The sequence below is a fragment of the Protopterus annectens genome, chromosome 9.part0 (assembly GCF_019279795.1).
Source record: "Protopterus annectens isolate FY-2018-M chromosome 9.part0, PAN1.0, whole genome shotgun sequence".
Classification (NCBI taxonomy): Eukaryota; Metazoa; Chordata; order Ceratodontiformes; family Protopteridae; genus Protopterus; species Protopterus annectens.
The window spans coordinates 880,025,428-880,048,445 of record NC_056743.1 but is presented as its reverse complement, the minus strand read 5'-3'; the positions used below and the strand labels follow the sequence as shown (position 1 = coordinate 880,048,445).

The 23,018-nt window shown below is 40.8% G+C and overlaps 1 protein-coding gene across 1 annotated transcript in view; it reads left to right on the top strand.

The window, feature by feature from the left end:
• The window catches only part of MARS1 (methionyl-tRNA synthetase 1), a gene marked incomplete in the record, with an annotated part of 618,581 nt that overhangs the window by 552,701 nt on the left and 42,862 nt on the right, over nt 1-23,018 (top strand). Inside the window, 2 exon segments of the mRNA XM_044083612.1 lie at nt 2,216-2,399; nt 2,990-3,061. Of these exon segments, the coding sequence (XP_043939547.1) occupies nt 2,216-2,399; nt 2,990-3,061 (256 nt within the window).

Here is a 23,018-nt window from a genome sequence, read left to right as displayed (position 1 = left end):
AGGAAAGGCCATCTCCAAACAGACAATCTCAAAATGGATAGCCCACTGCATACGCTTTTGTTACTCATTTCATGGAAAAGCTGTGCTTTCAAGCATCAGATCCCACTCCACAAGGGCCACAGCTACCTCTGCAGCTTTCCTCAGGGGGGTTCCTACCAAGGACATTTTGGAAGCAGCCACTTGGAGTTCAGTGCACACTTTCTCCAAACACTATCACCTTCCACTTTACTCTAAATCTAGAGCGGGATTTGCCACAGCTGTCTTGCAGGGCATCCTTGCTCCTCTTAGTTCCACTTAGTGCCTGCCACCCCTTTTTAGCTTTGGGATTCTACCCATCTGTTATGACTGCAGCTGTATGCACGATGAACATAGTACAGTTTTGTACCTACCATAAATGTAGATGTTCAAGTGCTCATACAGCTGCAGTCCAGGTTTCCCTCCCTCCATCCCCTCTTAGGACAGGCCTTATGACAAACACCTTCTCATACCACCTATTTGGGGTATTCTTTTATGGTGTATTTGCTTGCAAACTACTGTTTTTTGATTATTCTATATTGCATGATTACATAAGTTTATGTTTTGCCTTCCTTCTGGGGGCACCTGACATCTGGGGCAAGAAAAACTGAAGAAGATGGCGTCGGCTGGCTCTTTTATACCCCTGCCGCACTGACGTCAGGGAAGAAGCGACGACAACCGACGCCGGACCTAGACTTTGGAATTCGGCCGACCGAGGACCCGCCTGACGGCAGGTTAACCCATCTGTTATGACTGCAGCTGTATGAGCACTCGAACATCTACATTTATGTTAGGTACAAAACTGTACTTTCCGCAGAGTGGCCAAAAACTTAAGGCCACCCAGGAGAGCCCCTACCCCAGCCTGGGACCTTAAATTTGTACTGGAAAAGCTCACTTTACCTCCCTTTGAGCCATCTGCAAATGCAGAGTTGAAATTCCTTTCTTGGAAAACAGCGTTCCTTCTAGCCATCACTTCAGCAAGAAGGGTGTCTGAATTATAGGCTCTCATGACAGTGGAGCCTTTCATCATCTTTCATGCGGACAGGGTGTCCCTCAGGACCAATCCCTCCTTCATGCCCAAGGTGGTGTCCAGTGTGGCACTTAATCAGTCCATTCATTTGCCAACCTTCTTTTCTAATCCACAGAACAAAGGGGAACGAATACTGCACTCCTTGGACATTGCACAGACAACTTAGATTTTACTTGGACAGGACAGGACTAAACCTCTCAGGAAATCTGAACAGCTGCTGGTTGCATTTGCTGCAGGGGCAGAGGGGAAGGCCATTTCAAAGCAAACCATTTCTAAGTGGATAGGCCACTGCATTCATTTCTGCTAGAAGCACCATGGAAAATCTACCCCATAGGGATAAGACCATATTCAACCAGGGCTGCATCTACCTCTACAGCCTTTCTCAGAGGTGTCCCTACCAGGGACATCCTAGAAGCTACTACCTGGAGTTCTGTACATACCTTCACCAAGCATTACCACTTGCCAATTTTTTCTAAATCCAGAACTGGCTTTGCCGCTGCAGTCTTGCAGGGCCTTATAGCTGGAACTAATGCTATCTAATTACCTCCTCCTATCCTTAGCTTTGGGAATCTACCCAAATGTGATGACTGCAACAGTCAAACATGAAGAACATAGTACAGTTGTGTACACTTACCATAAATGTAGATGCTCGAGTGTATTCACTGTTGCATTCCTGGTTACCCTCCCTCCAGCCCTCTGACTTCTTTTGACTATACCTCTATTCTTGCTTGCTATGCTTAAAGCTTTTTGGTGTATTTGCTTTTTTGTTGGAGGTGTAACCTTGTGTATACTTGCTTCCCATTATGGGGTCACCTGACATCTGGGGCAAGAAAGACTGATGTAATGGCGTCGGCTGCATGCTTTATACCCCTGATTACCTGATGTCATGGAAGATGAGACAGCATCCGACACAGGACCCAAGACTTTGATAATCAGGCCAACTGAGGGCTACTGCAAGCAGATAACCCAAATGTGATGACTGCAACAGTGAATACACTCTAACATCTACATTTATGGTAAGCGTACACAACTGTACTTTCTTAGACTGCAGTCTTTGCATGAATCATTACTAAAATACATTCAGATCAGCATTGTCATTTACCATAGGTACATTGTATGCATTTAATTGTCTCATAAATCCATCTCAACCTTTTTATTTTAATGTTGTAGGATCTGTGCAGGCACAGTAACTGGTGTTGCAGTAAATATTGCCTGCCTTTTGTCGGTCATGTTGCAGCCATACATGCCTACTGTGAGTGCCACCATTCAAGCTCAACTCCAAGCTCCTTCAGAATGCAACATTTTGACAGATGATTTTGTCTGTGTACTCCCTGCTGGACACAAAATTGGATTGGTAAGAATGCAGAATGCTTTTAATTGTGGATGTTATCTGATGAAGTGTTGTTTTACACACAACAAAAGTGCTTTACAATTGTTTATATTAATTTTATTGTGTATTTATATCGCATTTATATTGTGTTTTTAATTTTTTGGTTGTGGAATAAAAAATAGGATTCTGCATCCAAACTGTGGATTGCTCTCCTATTGTTTTTTTTGGTTTAAGAATGCAGAAAACAGAACAGAATACCCTCCTATCATCTAGCAATAATGCAGACCATGCTTTGTCATTTTAGGCCGTTTAACATGTTACTCTAGCATTCTGAATTAAGTAAAAAATAACATTTTACTTCATAGGTAAAATTTCTGTTGGATGTGGAGAGTTGTGTCTTCAGTCACAATCAAATAAAACCATTTGCAGTATACCACACTGGCCAGTAGCTGTCAAATAAAACCATTTGCAGTATACCACACTGGCCAATAGCTGATAGCCATGCAACATCACTGATCTCTTACTGAGAATAAAAGTTAGACATAATTTATTAGAAGGCACTGAAAAACAACACTAACAAAGAAAATTATTAATTTTTGCCATTTGTTTTGCAGGTAAACCCCCTATTCCAGAAGCTGGAAAATGATCAGATAGAAAGCCTTCGGAAACGTTTTGGTGGAGCACAGGTAACATAAGTGTTCTTGCAGTGGGGGAATATCTCTTTGTCACTTTCTATTTTAATTGTGTTCACCACATCAGTCATATTTCAGTTTACACGTTCATTTTCTGAACCTCTTGTCTTGGTGGGGCCCACAGTGAAAGCAAGTGGAACAGGATAAGACTAGATTTCCCCTGTCATCAGCAACAGTGTTCAGATTATCCTGAGGGATCCTTTGACATTCACTTGCAGTCCGAAGTACTTAATTTGTCCAGTATGTCCTAAGTGTGTTTCCCTCCTCATACTGGGACATACATTGTTACTCATCCTGGGGAAGGCATCCAGTTAGCATCCACATTAGGCACCCAGACTGCCTCCTTTCAGCCCAGCAGAGTAGCAGCTGCAGTCAGAGATCCTTCTGGATTACCAAGCACCTCAGCCTGGTGTGGTAAGTTGAGACAAGCTACCCTGCAAAGAATCCTAAATTCTGATGTTTGTATCCCCAGTCTCATTCTTTCAGTTAGTGACCAAAAGTCGAGTGTAGGTCAGATTGGTGACACAGAGGGACTCGTAAATTGAGATCTTTGTCTTGTCACTTGTTTCTCACTACAGTACCATAGTCCAGTACAATACCCTATGATATTGCAACCATAGCACCCTCTGCTGTTCATTCCCTTAATACCTTCTCTCATGAAGAAGAACCCAAGGTAGCTGCCCCCCATTTGCAAATGTATTCCCAGGAGAGACCACTGACCTCTGATTTGTAGACTGCATTTTTTATTCTTACCAGTTCACAATTAATAATGAACCACTTCAGTGCTGTAGTTCGTTGAGGCTGAGATGTTGACATAACTTGCAGACAACAAATATGAGCCCTGACATCCCTAGACTGAGTACTACCCAGACTTGCTTTCTTCCTCGTGAAAGCTGAGAACATGAGGAGAAACAAAGCACTACTTTGATGGAGGCCTCTGTCAACTTTGTATCTGATTTAATAGCAGGAGTGCATATGCAGCTGTCACCCCTTAAGTATAGAAACTGATTGGCACGTCTCAGTAGTCCTGAGACCTTATGCTTCTGTAGTACCTTCTGCAAAACTTTGTGATTTGATCAGCCATATATCTTCTCCAGGTCCACAAAACATTATGTGAATAGTGCTGTTGAGCTACCATGTCCCCACTACTGTCTTTGCAGGGACAAAGGGCTAATTCATTAATATTCCTTGCAGAGGGAAGTAACATAAGAGTTTTCACTGTATAGGGAGAAGAAAAGTACAGTTTTTTACAATTGCAAAATACAGAAGTTATTCATTTTACACATATGTATACTATATATTAAAACATTGTGGCATTTTTCATTGTGAATCAGATATGTATGTACATTGAAAGTGTGGCCGCGGTGGTGCAGCGGTTAGCATTGTTGCCTCACAGCAAGAGGTTCTCCCATTCGATTCTTGTCTGGAGTGCCTTCTGTGTAGAGTCTGCATGTCCTCCCCACGGTTGAGTGACGTTAAAGACATGCAGGTAGGTGCGTGCGTGAATGGGTGTGCCTTCTTTGAAGGTTGGGCATCGGGCTGGCAACTCAGCACCGTAAAAATCCACTGCCAGTCATTAGCGGACCGGAGTTCTGCTGTGGTGACCCCTAACCGTGAAAAGCCGAAAGACATTACTATGTACATTGAAATTGTATCTACAGATCAGGATCTGTGGTTGAACTGTCAAACATTGTATGTACTGACACTGAATGTGTACAATTACTAGAAAGAGAGATGTATGTTTAGAGATATGTTAGAAATATGTTAAGTTGTTATGTAATGGAGTTTTCGGGGTAAAGTAAGTTAGAGTGTAGAGGAGGTTGTAGTTTGGGATGTTAGTATATTTTATAAAGAAAATTAGTATGCAGTGGAACATGAGACAGTGATACAGAGACGGAGATGTTAGGTGAGATAGGGATGGGAAAAGGCTGGACATATATAGGTTAGGAAAAGGAAGTTGGCTATATGTGGGAGGGGGAATGTGTTTGAACAGTATTTTTATACTATCCTGCAGCTGTGCAAGAGCACAGCCATTTAGCTAATAACTGTTTTTTTTTTCATTCATGGCATAAATAAATTTTGTTTATTTGCCTTAGTTCTAAGGGGATGGAGTTCCAGACTTTTGTAACATAAGAGTAAAGTGAGGTACTGGCAGAATTATTTGATTTTGTGATCAAGAATATTGTTTTGTTTTTCAGGACAATGTAAATATTGTACATAGTTAATTATTTGTTTTAATTACTAGTTATTATGTATTAAGTTATATGAAATACCTTAATGAAAAAAATCAATAAAAACCTTTTTGAGCAAAAAAAAAAAAAAAAGAATATTGTTTTGTTGGATCTGAGGTTGCATTACATTGTAGAGGTGGACATTTTTCAGGGAAGTATATTAGTTTGTGGGCTATAGAGAGTTGAGTAGTTAAGGTGATGTGGAAGTTCAAGCTAGTTAAGATCTTTTAGGAGTATGCAGTGATGAGTCATTAGGGGGTATGTGCAGCAAATTTGGCATATCTGTTGTAGGCTATTTCTAGTTAGATTTTTAACATGAAGTTGAGATTAGTAAAGATAGGTGATGTATAAAGAATGAATGGGAATAGGTATGTTTTTGCTATCAATTTTTCTGGAGTGGTCAGTAAGAAAATTGTTCACCCTTTAAAGAGTGAGCCTAGTTTCCAGTTTTCTTTTTTGATGACTTGGAGGAGGTGGTGATCATATTTGAGATGATTACCGATTAATATTCTAAGGAGTTTGGATTGAAAAACGCATTCTGTTTTTGTGTTATCAGATGATAGAATGTGGATTGAGTTTTTGTTGTAGGTAGTTTAGAGGTAAATAACATTAGAAGGACTCCCGTATTTCTTCACCGGCAAAGGTTTTTGGTGGCTCATAAACCAGCCACTAGAAAAGGGCTTTAAGGGCAATGGAAAAATCTTTCTCAGGGCGGGCGTGGCGGCTGAGCGATCCCTTCCCCTCCTCTCCTCGTAGTGCTTGATTTTTCTTTAATCTCTCTTCTTGGTGGTGCCAGCAGTTCCACAGTCAAAAGTTCAACTGTTCACAATCACCATCACATCACTCACACAAAGTAATCGAGTCTAATGTGCAAACCTTCTTAAAAATGTTTTTTCCCTTTCTCCCCTTCTCCTTCCTTCCTATTAAGCAAGCAGTTCCTCCTTGGGACCTTTCTTCTCTCTTCCCCTCCCCCTTGACCTGACCCTCGCCCTCAAGCTCCGCTGCTACAGCTTCCTCAAATTCAAAGCCTTTACAAGCCAGCATTTTTTTCAAGAGAGTTTGAACTTCAAGCTTTTCTTTTCTTCACTTCTATCTTTTAAACCTCCCCTTTGGTCCCTTTATCCGACCCTCCCCCCTTCTTCCCAACCTAAATCGCCCTTCCTAAAAAACCTCCAATCAATTAACCCTCCTCAAATTTTTAAGTATGCCTCCAAACAAAAATGAATATAGGCTACACTCAATTGATTAGGCTACACAACTAAGATTTTCACAGGCAACTAAGATTTTATTCCTACCAGAACACCTGGTGTTTAATATTTCCTTTAAATTCAATTTCCTAGGCAAAATTTCCCAGTTTATTTCAATTTCAAGTTTTCTCTTTTGCTGATTTTTGTGTGCATTTTATTGGCTTATCAAGCTGCAGCCCCGGCGCAGCCCCACTCTTCATCACCGTTCATATCTACCTCAGCAGCCTTCAAGGCTAGGGCTCGCTCTGATGATATTTCTGCCTCAGCTACATGGGCTTGCATTCATGTTGGATCTTGCTCTTTATTTCTCAGAATATCTTGGATTCCTTCCATGATATAACCCACAGGTTGCAGACAAATGAATACACCTACTCAGATGGAACGTTATGGTGAGTACATAACTTCTAATTTTGTCTTTTTGGGGTTTACAAGTGTGTCTGAGTTACCTAGCCAGGATTTGGTGGATAAGAAGGCTTGTTGGGTAATATTTTTCAGGGAATATAGTTTGAGTAGAACAGATTAGTGTAGCATCACCTGCATATTGTATTTTGGTTGCTTGTTTGGAGGCAGTGTGTAGATTGTTAATAAAGGTGTTAATGAGCAGGCGCCCTAGAACTGATCCCCAGGGGACACTGCCTGAAGCTGGTAGAAAATTGGAGTAGTCCAAAAAGAGAAAACTAATTGTACAGGAACAGTTATTCTTGAGATCAGCATACAAATTATTAAAATAGACCATTGTCAAAACTTCTTATGTAAGATATGTGTCGTATATCATTTTGCATTCTTATTAAACATAGGATTTAAACTGGTACTGTGTTCAAACAAGAAATGAGCACTTTCACACTTAGAGTTTCATAAGAACCGATCCCATTCAATTTCTGTTTGTCTAATACTTTCTCGGTTGCTGTTAATATAACAAATAAAGCTTTCCTAGGCTACATTGTGTCCGATGGAATCAATTCCCTACAAAAACATTGGCATTCTTAATATTACATGAGTGGAAATTACCCTTCATGCTAGAATCTGTATTTCCCTTCTGAACTTTTGTAATTAGTTATACTCCCAAAGTAGATGTTCCCACAACGTCTTTCTCCTATTTTACACTTCCAGTGAGCTCATTTTTTTTTTGAGGAGCATTTTCTGCACTCTGAATGCTGTATAAAAATACTTAGGGAGACATTTATGATCAAAACTTTTATATTTCCTAGTCTTTGTTACATACCTAGTCAAGTTGCATTATATATGACCATTGCTATAATGTATAACATCTGCCTAATTCTTTCTCACATTTTCTCCACCATTGTTGGTACCTTTCTTCGGTCCTTTTTCTCTAATTACCGCTACAGTAAACCTTTTGTACCATGGCTGTTTTTATTCCTTTGGTTATTTAAAAAAAAAAAAAAAAAAAGCATTAAACTTACCTTTCTGCCTTTCTTTGTGTGCTTGTGTTTTTCTTCTCCCCATGGCTAAGAAGGCTTCAAAAGATGCAAGAAGTGCAATCATAATTTACCAAACTCTGATGGGCACTCTTTGTGTGTCTATTGCTCAGGCCCGGTGTACTTTCAAGAAGATTGTGCTATCTGTCATGCCTTCAGTCACCGGGCCCTTGTAGAAAGAAAAAACAAACTCATCTTAAAAGGCCTTACAAAATTGAGCTTCGAGGCAACATCTGTACCTGTCAAATCCAAAACTGACGTTAGCTCCTCTTTTTCTTCATCATCATCATCCAAAGATGAAGGATCTAAGAAAAGGAGCCACTCTGTTCCGGCATTCTCATTGGCACCATCAATTAAAATGGCTAAGACTTCTCCGGTCCCCAAAGTTTCAGTGGAACCGACTGGGAAACTGCTTCAACCATCAATGCTTACCTCTGCACTGAAAAGTTCACCACCCATTACTGTTTTGGACCAAACAGTTTTGGAACCTTCTCTCTCCTCCATTCCAGCGGTTTCAAAACTGAAGGAGTTTTCATTTAAAGACAGGCCATGCACAATATATTTACCAGCATCATACCCCTTTGTAGACTGACCTCCAAGCTGCTTCTTGGGAAACCCCAGTCTCCGTCAGTCTCTTTAGTTTGTTCCACCAAGAGCTTCATGGAGTCCAATGTTTTGAGACTGGTGAACCAGCTCCTGGCAGTGAAGGGATTATAACCACTTCCTTGGTTCCTAGCTTCTCTGGCTCTGTAACTTTACCTGTCTCTACACCAGTTCTTATTCCTCCTCTGACTCCAGTGCTGACAGTCCCAGATTCGACTGTCTCTGCCGGTCAGATCTGGATCTCAAGCACCGATAACTGCCCTGAGCTCTTCGGTTCTATCAGAACCGGATACCTCTTGGAGTCAAAGCTTCATTGTTGGTTTTGGGGGCCGTGGTTCCTCTCCATTGTTTTTTGAGCCATTCGTGCTCTTTAGGGCTTCGGCACATGTGAGCTCAACTCCAACTTCGGCTTCAGAGGCCACTTCCTCGGTACAGGATGGGACCATGGTTCCAAGGGAGTCTATTTTGATTCCGGGCTCCCATTCCTCTATGGGGGGCCTGCTTTCCAGGCCTTGGAGAGGGCCTTCTCCACTCCGGGCTCACAGTCGATACCACTTTTGTTGGACCAACAACCCTGCCCTACCCCACCCCTCATCCAGAACTCCCTCCAGCCTCTGACTAGGGACAGCAGGCACAGAAACCTCAGGATCCAGCCATGGTGGTCATGTGCTCTTTAGACTCTTCTCTGGCCCATCCCACCTTGGTGATATGCCTGAAGAGGAAGTGCAAGAGGAAGCACTTGGACTCCCTGGAAGAGGTTTGCACAGAAGATACTGATTTCAATGAAGAGGAAGGTTCCCCAAAGTCACCCCCATAAGATGTCTCCTTTGGAGACATATTAGAGGTCCTGAAACAGAGGGGTGGCTGGACTTCCCACCTGCCTTACCCAGAGGAATATGTATACCTGGAGGCTTTCCATACCCAACCGTGTTCCTCTTGGATCTCTCTGCCTGCTGACGATCTAATTAAATTGATTGCACAGTGGCCTTGAAGATACTTGATTCCATTGAGCCAATTCCCTAGAGACCAGATCACATTTTGTCAGCCCCTCAGGATCAGCAGCATTGGGCTAAAGGGATACCAGTAGATACCATAGTGGTTGCAGCTCCCACCAAAAAGGAACTTGCTGATGAAAGTCCTATTATCCATTCTCCTAGTAAAGAGTCTAGGACAATAGATAGATTAAGGAAGCAAGCATATACTTCATCGACCTTCGCTCTGAGGTCCTTGAACTTCATGGTACATTTCACGAGACTTCGACAAGATCTGATAAAGGAGCTATCAAATACTGTGACAGCAGCAGTAGCTGAAGGGGTTCAGGACAAAGTAGCTTCCCAGCTGGCAACCCTTGATTCAATATGCACTCCATCCATGAGGCTCATTGAGCACACAGCCAAAGGGATGACTGTGGCAGCAGGTTCTGGCATAGCCATGAGGAGACACACCTGGATGCTCTTATGTGCATTTGCGAAGCCATTCAAGTCTTCCTTCATCAGTGCTCCATTTGATGGAACATCCATCCCTTTTTAGCCAAATGTTAGAGAGACCCTTGCTAGATGTGAGAAGGAAGGAAAGACCCTTTCTGTATGCATTTCCATTCCTCAACGGTCTTACTCCAGGAACCAGAGTAGTGGGAAACTATGGTTCAAAAAGTACCAAGGACCTTTCCATGACTCACGTGGCAACGATTCCCCCGGGGCAGAGGGGGGAGTTACAGTGGAAGACACCATGCTCGAGGCAGGGGTGGCCTGCAAAATCAGGTTTCCAGGGATTCTTTCCCTGGTAACTGCTGTCAGCGCTCTTGATTGCCGTCATCTGGAGGCAGTCGGGGGATGATTATCCCTGCACCTACCTGCCTGGCTATGGGTAACAACAGACATTTGGGTGCAGAAGATTACAACCAGAGGTCACACTATCCCATTTTCAAAAAACACAGACAATCAAAAAGAATCTCAGATGTTCCACCCAGAGACAGGGATGCATCAGTCTTAGAAATTCAAAAACTGCTTGACAAAAGAGTCATCCAAGCAGTCCCACAAGACCAGATAGGATCCAGAGTTTACTCTCAAGATTCTTTTTAGTGCCAAAGAAAAAGGACTGGAGACCAATTCTGGAGCTCAGTGTATTGAACAAGTCAGTTCAACAAACCAAACTCCAGATGGTTATGGTTCAGTCTGTACTTCTGTTCTTAGGAAAAGATGATTGGATGTGCTCAGTAGATTTTTAGGATGCATATTATCACATGAAAATGGACAAGCACTCCAGAAGATTCCTGCACTTCCAGCTGGGATCCAGTCGTTATCAGTTCAGAGCCCTGCCCTTTGGTCTCACCACAGTCCCCAGGGTGTTCACCAAATATATGGCAGTGGTAGAAGCTCACTTCAGACTGCAATGGTTCCGTGTGTTTCCATACCTAGACAACTGGCTCAATAGTGCACCCACCAGGCATCTACTGTTGCGGGCAAGGAATTATGTCTTTCAGACTTGCTTCTTGCTGGGGATCACTGTAAACTACGAAAAATCCCATCTAGAGCCAACAAAGCAGTTAGAATTCATAGGAACAATGCTAAACACAAACACCGGCATTGCATCTCTTCTCTCAGAAAGACTTCAAAGAATAAAGTCGTAAGTCAGTCAGATTATTTGCAGCAAAAAGGTGACTGCAAGACTGTTACAAACTCTATGATCAGTTTCAACTTCCATCACTTTAGTTCCCCTTTTGAGATATCACATACGGATCTGTCAGTGACTGTTAACATCTCAATGGTCCTTACTGAATCAACCAATGTCCCATCTGGTAATAATCACCAATCAATGCAAGAAAGACCTGAGTTGGTGGCTTCACTCTAATGAACTTTTGTCGGTCTGACCCTTGTCCTTCCTCAACCCCAAGCCATAGTGACCACGCATGTGTCCCAGATAGGGTGGGGGGGACATTATCTGGGAAGGACAGTCTGAGGCACTTGGTCCCAGCTGGAGGCCAATTTGCACATCAGTGCTCTAGAGATGAGGGCAGTGCTCTTAGCATTGCAAGCATTCCAAGAAATCCTCCCCTTGGCAACGATTGCAATTCAGACAGACATGTTAGTGGTCTGGTACATCAACAAGCAAGGGAGAACCAAATCTTACCCTCTTTGTCGAGAAGTACTTGGGGTATGGCAATGGGCGATTTCATCCAACCGTTTGCTAATTGCAGTGCATATTCTGGGGAGCCTGAGCGTAATTGCAAATAAATTGAGCAGGAGCATCCTAATGCCTCATGAGAGGTCTCTGGCGAAAAGGATATTGCACCAATGGGGGCCAGCCCTGCTGCAATCTCTTTGCATCCCCCCAAACAACAAGAGCAGCAGCTACTTTGCCCCAATTCCCGCCTCTGGGGGAGTCACCGAGAGAGGCTCTCCTTCACGATCACCCCCCTCCCGATCTATTGTATGCCTTTCCCCCTATTTCTCTCATATCCCAGTTTCTAAAGAAAGCCAACAGGTCAAAGAACAGGCTAATTCTCAGTATTCCATTCTGGCCTTGACAGATGTGGCTTGCCTTTCTTTGGCCTCACCTAATTCGGAAACCTTGGATGCTGGACCCAGCTCCAGATCTATTGTCCCATCCGGAGGGACTAGTCCATCCGAATCTTCAAAATATCAATTTCACTGTATGGCTTCTCCAGTGATTGCCAGGCATACTAGTCTCACTTCCCCTGTTCAACGAATTGTTCTAGTCTTCCACAAACCTTCGACTAGGCGATTGTATTTCAACAAGTGGCAAAAATTTTCAGAATGGGCTACAGAGAGTAACCTCGACCCATATTCTGCACCAGTTGATAGGGTCTTGGAATTTTTGGCATCACTTTTCGATGTAGGAGCATCCTCCTCGATTATACGAGTACTTCTAGCTGCAATTATAAACTTTCATAATGATCTAAATGATACAACTCTAATGTCCCACAAACTTTGTAAAGCCTTTCTGAAAGGAACTTTAATGCTCAGACCTTCATACGAAGACCCTTCTACACCTTGGGACTTAAATCTGGTGCTACAGTCTGTAATTAATTCCCCATTTGAACCATTCGCAAATTGCAATTTGAAGTATTTATCCTGGAAAAAGTCTCATTTTTGGTTGCTATTACTTCTGCTAGGAGAATACCTGAGCTACAAGCCTTATCTTGAAAGCCTCCTTACCTAATCTTTTATAAGAACAGGGTGTCCTTGAGAACAAATCCCTCCTGTCTATCAAAAATAGTGACTAAGACAAAGATCAACCAGACTGTCAACTTTCCTTATTTTTCCCCAAATTTTCAAACAAGGGTGAATATTGTCTGCATTTGCTAGATGTTCATAGACAGTTGCATTTTTACCTTCACAGAACAAAAGAATTCAGAAAATCCAATCAGTTTGTTTCTTTCTCTTCTGCTACTCTGGGCAGACTAGTTTGTAAGGTTACTCTTGCCAGATGGCTCAAGCACTGTATAACCTTCATTTATAACGAAAAGGAAAGTGCAAGTACCAAGACCTGTGAAAGCACATTCAACAAGAGCTGTAGCCACTTCTGTGCACACACACACATATGTATGTGTATATATTTATGTATGCATACATACATACCTACACACACAAACATACATCAGGACTTATTAGTGTCAGTGGCTCAACAGGTAGCACACCCACCTGTGGTGCTATAAGATAAGTGAGTTCTATTCCCACAGGTGAATGGATTAATTTTTTCAAATTGCTGATACTGCAGTACAGCATTAGTGGGTGCTACATTCCTGAGTATGCTGTCCTTCAGATAAGACCTTAAACGCATTAAACGCATTAAACCAAAGTCCTATCTACTCGAGTTTGTAGTTCACGTGGATGTAAAAGATCGCATGGCACATTTTGAAAAGAGTAGGGGTGCTTTATTTTTACACATTATGTACATTTTGTAAATATATAAATATTTACAGGCACATATAAGAATAGTGGAAAAAATATAACGTTGTCATTGTTATTCTTCCATAATTGACCCCCATTCATTCTTCCATAACCATAATCTAGTTTTTCACAGTGATGTCTGCAAAAAGCTATTTCACTCTAACAAAATGTAATTCCAAATAATCCATTATTACATAAAATAAATTCATATCTACACTTCTCATATATACTTTCTTCTTAGAATATCCAGTTATAGTCACATTAAGGAGACCTATATTGTTTACGTCATTAGTATTCTAAACATTTTTTCTTCACACAGCTTCTTCCAGAGTTTCACCACTCTTTTACATTTAAAAAAACACCCCACAAAATGAACACACACTTTCAGCTTTCCTTTTACATGGCATATCTCCCCTTTACTGGTAACTTATTTATTACCAGTCTTCATAGGAAATCCTGACGCTCTGCTATCTTAGTACACCACTTTTTCCTTATTATCAATAGCTTTAATCACTTCTTATAATTTTCCCATATTACAGTGATGTTGTTTCATCACATTATTAAACCATATTCTTCTGTCTTTCTGTAGTTCATCAATTTTTATTTTCCATATTAGTATTTTTCTTGATTATTTTTCTCTTTTTTTTTTTTTTATTCTGAACTTTTTATATTTGTATTTAAACATTCTCAGTATTAATTTCCCATTCAGTTCCTATACCCGCTTTAGTACCCTATAAAAGTTTAAAGATGCAGAATAAACAACTGGATTTGTAACCACAGTCACCTTCACTTAAACACAACATACCTCTTTTCACTGGATTTAACCTTGCATACCATATTAAAGAAAATGGCAGTTCACTATGTCCTTTTCATATTTTTGTGGGATCATATAAGCATTTGACATGTGCAATTTTTCAGATGAATACAGAGTTCACCAAATAAACCTTTTTCCCGAATGCTAATCTGTACGTCCTCCACAGAAGACACATTTCATTCATTTTTTATCAAACCTTCCATTGTATCATAACATAAATTTTCCCAAATTTTATCTGTAGGAAAGACACCTCATTCATTGAAAAATAGACACCCCCAGTCTTCACCACATCAAGTCAAAAGTCAAGGTAAACTTTATTGTCGATCAGATATACAGAGCAATGCAAGCTGAACAAAATTACATTGCTGTGGTCCCCGTGCAAGACATAACAATGAACACACAGTTTGAATGACAGTAAGACTAACACACATACAGTAATAATTAAAATATTAACAACACAATTGGACAGGAAGACATTAGACAATATTATACTAGTTGGTATTGCAAGACTATGACTTCACATTGTGATTGTTTAGAATATTGCACTTCATCAGTTGTAGTATGATATATTCTGATGTTCATATTGCACTTTTTTGGAGTGGTGACTCACTCCTGTCTATTGCACATTCTGGAAGTAATACCACATCACCCAATCCCCAACGTTATATGTGTTCAGGGTCATTCGGATTTCCTTTAAACATCCATTCAGACAAACCAACATTTCCTTCATCCATACTTTCTTCTTGGCAACTACAGCTTCATCATCTGTACATGTCAAGCTACTGGAATCGCCACCTTTTTTTACCTCACATAGGTTCAGAGGTTCATAGGTGTTTACTAGGCTAATGACCACAAAGGCTTTTTTAAGCCTAACCATGCATCCCAAATCCCTGCTACCCTTAATAACTGTAATACGGGCTTGGGAGACGAAACCTTTACAAGCAGGGGCCTGAGTGATGAACCATTTACAGACTGCCTGTGTCCATTAGAGACATGGGTGCTAAACCAGGGATAGAGCTCCTGTTCCCTATCCAGTTGTCCAAGTTGCACTTGAATTGAGTTAGGGATGAACTCTGCTTCACATGGATGAGGAGCCTTTTCCAGAGAAAGGGTAGTCTCTGGGATACATACACGTCTCTCCAGCTGGTCCTATTTATATCACAGGCAAGGTTTAGGTCTTTAGAATTATGCGGTTTGCTTTGTGGTTATGCAGAGGGTCCATCAGAGTGGGGTCTGACAATACCTTGTATGCCAGGCATGGATCTCCCCTCAAAAGCCTGTAGGAGACAGAATACAGGGATAGGGCATTGAGGTGGTCTGTACAGGACATGTTACGTATGCCTGTATTCTTTTAGTGAGGAACCTCCATGGCCATTCCAATTGTTGGAGATGCCTGGTTGGGTACATACCAAAGGGAGCATTGCACTCAATGATAGGTCTGATGAATGTTGAATACAGTGGAATAATTACTTCCTTGCACCTAGATGCCATACCTTTGTTTACAAGTTGCACAACATAGAATGATTTTCTCACTACTATAGACACATGATGGTCAATGGCTAGATTACATTTCTGTTTGTCCCCAAGTACCTGACTACTGGGTCAACTCTTAGGGATGTATTGCCAATATGATAGTTACCAGCGGTGGATGACTTCCTGAATGATACTGTTATACATTTCTTGGCATTTAACTTTAGTCCATGGCTCTGACACCAGTGGTTTGTTTGTGTTAGCCCTTCCTGGAGAACATTTGTGTCAGTGGAGGATTCAATGACAGATCCTAATTTGCAATCAGTGGCCACTGACATTGGCCTGGACTTCAGAGAAGTAAAAGCCAAAAAGGAGCGGCCCCAGGAATGATCCCTGAGAGACTCCACTTGTGATTTGTCTTTTCTAGCTTCTTGGGTCCTGTCTGTGAACCAGCTGGCTGTCCACCAGGTGACATAAGGGTTTGTACGTAACCTCTTGAGTTTGTCAACAGTGTCCAAGTAGGGTATTGTCAGATACCTTGGCCAGATCAAGGTAGGCAGTGTGAACCATTTTGCCCTCAACATTTGCTTTGGCAACCTTCTCAAAGAAGTCCACCAGGTTGAGTAGGCATGACCTGCCCTTGATGAAACCAAATTGGGTTGGATTCAGTGTCCGGAGATTTCCTATGTCATTATTGATCATTTCTGTGATTCTTTTCATGGCTTTGCTTATGAGACTAGTGAGACATTTGGGTCCGTAGTTTCCAGGGTCTGTAGATGCCTTACTTTTGTGCAGAGGGATGAGTGTTGCTGTTTTCCATTCATGATACATGAAGCCTGTTTGGAGACTACAGTTAAGTAACAATTTTCGAGGGCCTGATAGGCCATATTTCATGCCATTTAGCAGACATCCTGAGGTATTGTCTGGGCCCATTGATGCAGTAGTCTTGGTCATAGGCAGTGTGTTAAGGACCTGTTCTCTGGTGATAGCAGGGGGAGTTATATTTGATGGTATTTCCAGAGAGAAGGGTAAAGTTGGAGCTGAATTTGTCACCCAGTAGGTTTGCTATGTATTCTTTTTTAGTATAGGTGACATTATCAACAATGAACTCTGCACACAATTGTGTATTGCCTTTGAGGTTGCGGACATAGCTAAAGAATGCCTTGTGGTTGTCCTTGGCCTGGGATGTCACATTTACCTCAGATTTGGCTTTGGTAGACTTTATCTTCTCAGTTGTTTGTTTAGTTTAATGAGAATACTTTATCATGTTGGGTACTGCACCTCCTAATTTTTGCCATGATTTTTTTCCTTCTGTTGTACAGCCTATTGATGTTGTGATTCCACTGGGGTGGGTTTTTTATTTTTAGTTAGTTCTGTACTTCTTCCTGATGGGTACAGCTGCCTGTATGTTAAAATACTTGTGTAGGGTTTCTTTGAACAGTTCCGATTAGGCAGCAATGTTCTTAGGGTTTATGGGGGCTTGAAAATTTGCCAGTTTATCACATAATAGTAGGAAGCTAGCCTTAGAGTATGTCCTGAATATTCCAGGGTTGGCAGAGGTTTCAGGTTTTATTCTTACTTCAAAAGAGACAGTTTTGTGGTCTGAGCGCACCAGAGAAGACATTACACTAGGGGCTGTGCAGAACTCTCCCATATTAGTGAGAACCAGATCCAGTGGGGCTGCATCCCTGCTTGGTGTACTATCATTCATGTCCAGGGAGTTTGCGTTTACAAAATCCAGGAATGCCTGTGCCTATACATTTGGTGTCATATATGATTCCCAGTTAATAGTGGGGTAGTTGGTCTCCCATCAATATGATGTTTGATTGGATGGTGAGTGTTTCTAATAAATATAAATACATGATATGGGTTTCCTGGGTCATAGAGGGGGACATGTAGCTTGCAAGGAAGTGGTATTGGATTTTGGTTATGGTGATTTGAACTTGGAGAAGCTCTAGTGCATTGTTCTGTTTGACCAGCTTTGAGATATATTTATTTTTGAAGAAAACGAGACACTTCCACCTTTAGTCCCTGTCTGTGTAGTAGCCAGTTTAAATGTGAGGAAGGCATTATAACCTGGCACTGTTGATTTGCTGTCCGTGGTTTTAAACCATGTCTGTGACTGCACAGGCATCCACATTCTTTTGGGTGAAGAGAGCTTCTAAGGAGTGGATTTTTTTGTTTAGACTCCTAGCATTAAGCAGTAGCACCTTTAGATTTTCTTGGTTTCTATTTGCTGTGCTATGTTTCAATTTGGCATTGCCTAAAAAGGCACTATGGGAGAGGGCAATGTTTTAGCTAATATCTGAAAGCCTAGAGGGGAAAAGGAGTGGTGTGTTGACCATCTCCTTCCATCCTGACAAATATTGCACCCCCTTCGAATGACACCAACAACTAAGCCAATTATTAAAGTCAGTCATCTTTTTTATGGTGGCATCATCCTTATAAAAGGTAAAATGCTGGTCAATGCTAGGCTAATACGAGCTCCATGATGTTTCTCTTGAAGCTTAGGGAAGTATGTCTCAGGACATTTACACCCACATGCACTATGACTGAGCTGAGTCATGCTGATACTTGTGGTCCATTGACCTGAGTGCATGCTTAATGTGGCTGATCCTGTCCCCTTTGATAAGCATCTGGCTGTGACTTTCTCCTTATTCAGCTTGCTGAGAGAGGAGCATCAGTGTGTCTCACAGTGGAGTCTCCAATGACCAGAATGTTGGATTGTGTGGTGGCTTGCCTTATGGGCTTAAAAGTAGAGGCTCCATGAGCTGTTTCTGTATGTGTTGATGAATCTGTTTTGAAGAGTGCATTCAAGGCTGCTGAAGATATTTATGTGTACTTCATGTAGGAGGTCTTTGGGGATTAGGAATGTTACATTAAGTATCTTAGTATATGTGGGTCTATGTGTCTGCTTTGAATTGTGTGTGATATGTGCAGCGTGTGCACTCTGACAACCTTATTTACATAAGGAGTGCCTTTATGTGAGAGCTTTGCATCCAGTGACATTGTGTAAAGACATTTCTCATGTACCATATTAGTTTGTTTGAGTTGTTGTCAGTAAACATGAGACAATTTCTACATTGCCTCAGGATGCCCATTTCCACCAGCTGGTGAGATAGTGGGAAAGTTCATATCCATGGCAAGCTATCCTTTATTATTGATTTGTCATTTGGAGTGAGAATATAAAGTAATGTCAGGAGTATCTGGTTTGCAACTCTGGGGGCAGAACTTGTCACTGCAAACGAGTTGTCCTGTATGCACCTAGGTACTGGGAAGTATCATTAGTGCTTTTAATAGAAAAATGTCAAGTCAAGGTGTATCTGTCTGTACAGGGCACAGTTAAAATATTGAAAGGAGACTAATAAATAGACCCCGATGATTTATGGATGAATTATTTAGGCAGATATTCTGAAGTTAAAAACAAATCAGTGAGTACTTACAGAAAATAAATTATTAGATTGTCAAGAATGGTGAAAAGAGGGGAGTTGTCTGAATGGCTACTGCCTGACTACTACTAGTGCTAGTCTCACCACAGCTTCACACTGATGGGATACAATGCTCCTTTGCTGCTTCTCTCACAAGCAAAACAGCACAAATCCCAAGATGAGAAGCAGGTCACAAGCTGTTTGGTGATCCACAGCCGTGTCCTATATGATATAAGGGTCTATAAGCTTATTGTAGCCTTTTCCTGGAAGATGCCTTGAATAGCAACCAGATCAATCAGGAATGTCAACTACACTCACTGCCCAACCAGGTCTCAATGCACTCTGTTCCTTCTCTCACCAGGAGCAAAATATAAGCACAAATTCCAAGCTGGCACCTATGAAGCGGTTATTAAGCTTTCCAGTGATCAGCAGTTTCCAGGAAATAATGTCCCTGTGCTCCTTCCCTCGCCGGGATCAAAACAGAAGCATTAATCCCAAGATGACTACTGAGAGGCAGAATGTGGGCTTTTCCAATAACTGGTGGTCTTGGGGTAGATTTTGCAGATTTTAAAGGTAAGATGGAAACAATGGGTTAATATCCTAAGAGCTGCAGTGTTCACTAAGCAGTTAGATATGAAAGAGAAGGTAACTTAAGCTTTAGCCGTCTAAGTGGAGAGCCACTAATTTTAAAAGAGCATGATAGATTGAACGGAATTGGCACGTTGTATTCTGGTTCTATGGAATACAGTAGGATGGGCAATACATTTAAGTAGTTGAAGGGGAATGATTTCACAAAATGATAATTTTGTGCTTGCTCACAATAGCCAAAGAGAGGGAAGGAGATATTGGGGGATAGCATAATGGTTAAAATATTTACTTTACAGACATAATGTATAGGATTTGATTCTCACCTTTGAGGGAAATTGCTTAGGTTTAAAATGACCTTGACTATGAACTTGCCTGTGTGGTGAAATTAACATAAGGGACAGGCAACTAGAAAGACAGCTGGGTTTAAAAATAGAACACATCCTGAGGAAGGGTAAAGAAACAATTTCTGTATGACTCACAAGAGATGGAGCTGCGGTCTCTTTCCTAGTTTAATTATGCAGTTAAAGTCATAATACTAGTAAAACACAGTGTAAAAAAATAAATCACAATATACACAATCGAAGTAGTCAGTGAAACAATGCAAAAGAGCAAAAACAACCTAACCTTTCCCTCACAGCAAGTTTCAGTGGAGTCTGGGTGAACTTTTCCAGCAAAGCCTTGAAATGTTTTATTTTATCCCTTAAACTGAAAGTGTAGTTCTTAGCTCCATGCGCAGTTCACACATGATTAATCTTAAATGACCTGTTCTAATTTCTGTGCGACTCACAAAGAGACACAGCTGTGGTCTCTGTCCTAGTTTAAATATACAATTAAAAGCAGAATGCAAAGTAAAAACACAGTGTAAAGAAAATGAATCCCAATGTACAAAATGTAAAAAGTCAGTGGAACAATACAAAATACAGGAAAGCAAAAACAAACTTATCCCTCACAGCAAATTGTGGCAGAGTCTGGGTGAGGTTTTCCAGTAAAGGCTTGAAATTTTTTATCTACCCCTTAAGTAGAAGGTACTTCACTCATTATCTCATTCATTACCATTGCAAATAATAGTCCGCTTGTGGGATATCCTTGTCTTATGTCACACTTCATGCATATTTCTTTACTCAGCCACCCATTCACTAGCACTCTCTTCCCAAAGAGTAGGGGAATTTCCCTGAGACCCCGGCCAAAGTTTCAGTAGTAGCATAAGTACCTCCTTGGATCTCCTCTGAAAACAGGACAATAAAAGATAAATAAATGAATATCAGAGGAGGTGATACCACTCCATTTGAGAGTTGAAAAAGGAGTGCTCAGTCAAAAGGCTTCATGGTGGCAGTGGCAGGCAGCCTGCTTATAAAAGGAGCTGAAGTATTTCAATGAAGAAATTAAGACTTGTGTATTTTATTTTCAGATGGTTCTGTTAGTTGAATACGGTTAAAAAGTTTTTTTTTTCTTTTTTGCATGACAGCAGTCTGTAAACGTAGTTGTATTACACACACACAAACACATTCTGGCAGTTTTTGTCATTGATGCATCCTTTTAAAAAGTGGATATTCTGTGGAAGCACTGCGTTTGAACTGAGATGAAAAAATATGCAGTGCTTATTTTATTTTTAGACATTTTCTGTCACTTGTTCAAGGTCACAAGGTGGAGTATGATGTCAGAAAGCAGATATTTCTGGGGGTAGTCTGCCTTGGAAGGGAGTGGAAGAAAATAAGACTTACTTATTTTATTTTCACAGCTACTGTCACTTGTTTGTAGTCTGAAGGGGATCAGCAAGTCAGGAAACGGATACCTTGAAGTCATAGCCCTGTTGGAAGAACTGAATTAAAAGATCTGTATATGTTGCAGGTTTTATTTTAGGCAGTTTGTCAGTTGTTCACAGAATACCCTGCTAGGGAGTTATTTTGGGGATACTCTGTATTTAAAAGCTGGAGTACTTCCCAGAAGAAAAATCAAGTACTATGTATTTTATTTTCAAATAATTCTGTCACTTATTTAATTGATGAAGGGCTTCCCTTTTCAGGGTTTATTCTGGGAGCAGTGTCTGTGTGTAAGGATATAAAATTATCTTTCGAATAATGCCTTATGTATTTTTTCAGGCCAATTTTGCTACTTGTTCCCATTCAGAGGTGAGTGTATTCTGGGCGGATCATTGGGTTTATAAAAGTATCTGATTTACTGGAAAACTGTATAAAGTCTGATTTGCAATTGAAGTATTTGTACAGCATAAAAGAAAACATTTCAGGAGTCAGTTTGCTAACTGTGAAGACTGACTTACTGAATATACTGTAACCTATCTCTTACAAGTAATAGTCCTGTAGTTCTTACATATAATAAAGGAAGAAAAATGACAACAGTAACTGCATCAATTTATGTAATTTGCACATCCCTAATAAGGGAAAGTCTGTCCTCACAAGTATTTACAGAAACAGCAGTGACCTCAGAAACTAAATGCTGTCATTACAAATAGGCAGGCCAGTGAGGTACTTGAACAAGCTTCTAATGTGATGTGAGTTGTGGGGGAGGAGATAGTGAGAGTTATCTTGGAAACAGTTCAGCAGATGTGGAATGGACCTTGGTTGCTGATAACCCCAAAACTTTTTCATGTTTTATTTTTATTTTGTTTTACATTTTAATACTGGGAAAGTCTGACTGAGCAAGTACCCATTTTCAGCAGAGGCCCAGGGAGAAAAGCTCCACATACAAAACATAACATAGATATATTCAACTGATGATACAATGGCAAAGACAAGATGAGTTTACATCATGTCTAGTAGATGGAACAGTAAAACAGACGCACATAAACCACATCACCATAATGAAATCATAAATCATGACAAGCCCGTCAGAGCTAATAATGTCAATCTTAAAAAGCAAAAATATTTTTCAGCTGAGGTATTATAAACAAACAGAAGAAGCAAAGTAGTAGGGGGAGATAAATTGGGCTATATAAGACTTTAGTAAAGTAGTTGTAGCATTGGATTGATAAGACATTTTGTACTGAATAGAGCAACAGGTGATAAATGGTTACATTTAACCCGGATTGCTGCATGAGTAGAGCCATGTATTACCCAAGTGACTTTTGAGTATTTTTTTTAAAGTGAGTAGAACTGGTTGTGGATCTTATATTTAGGGGGGAGAGTATTCCAGATTTTAGATGCATAACTAGAAACAGAAGTAGATATTGAAAAGCAGCGTAAAGAGATTCCTTTGAGTTCACT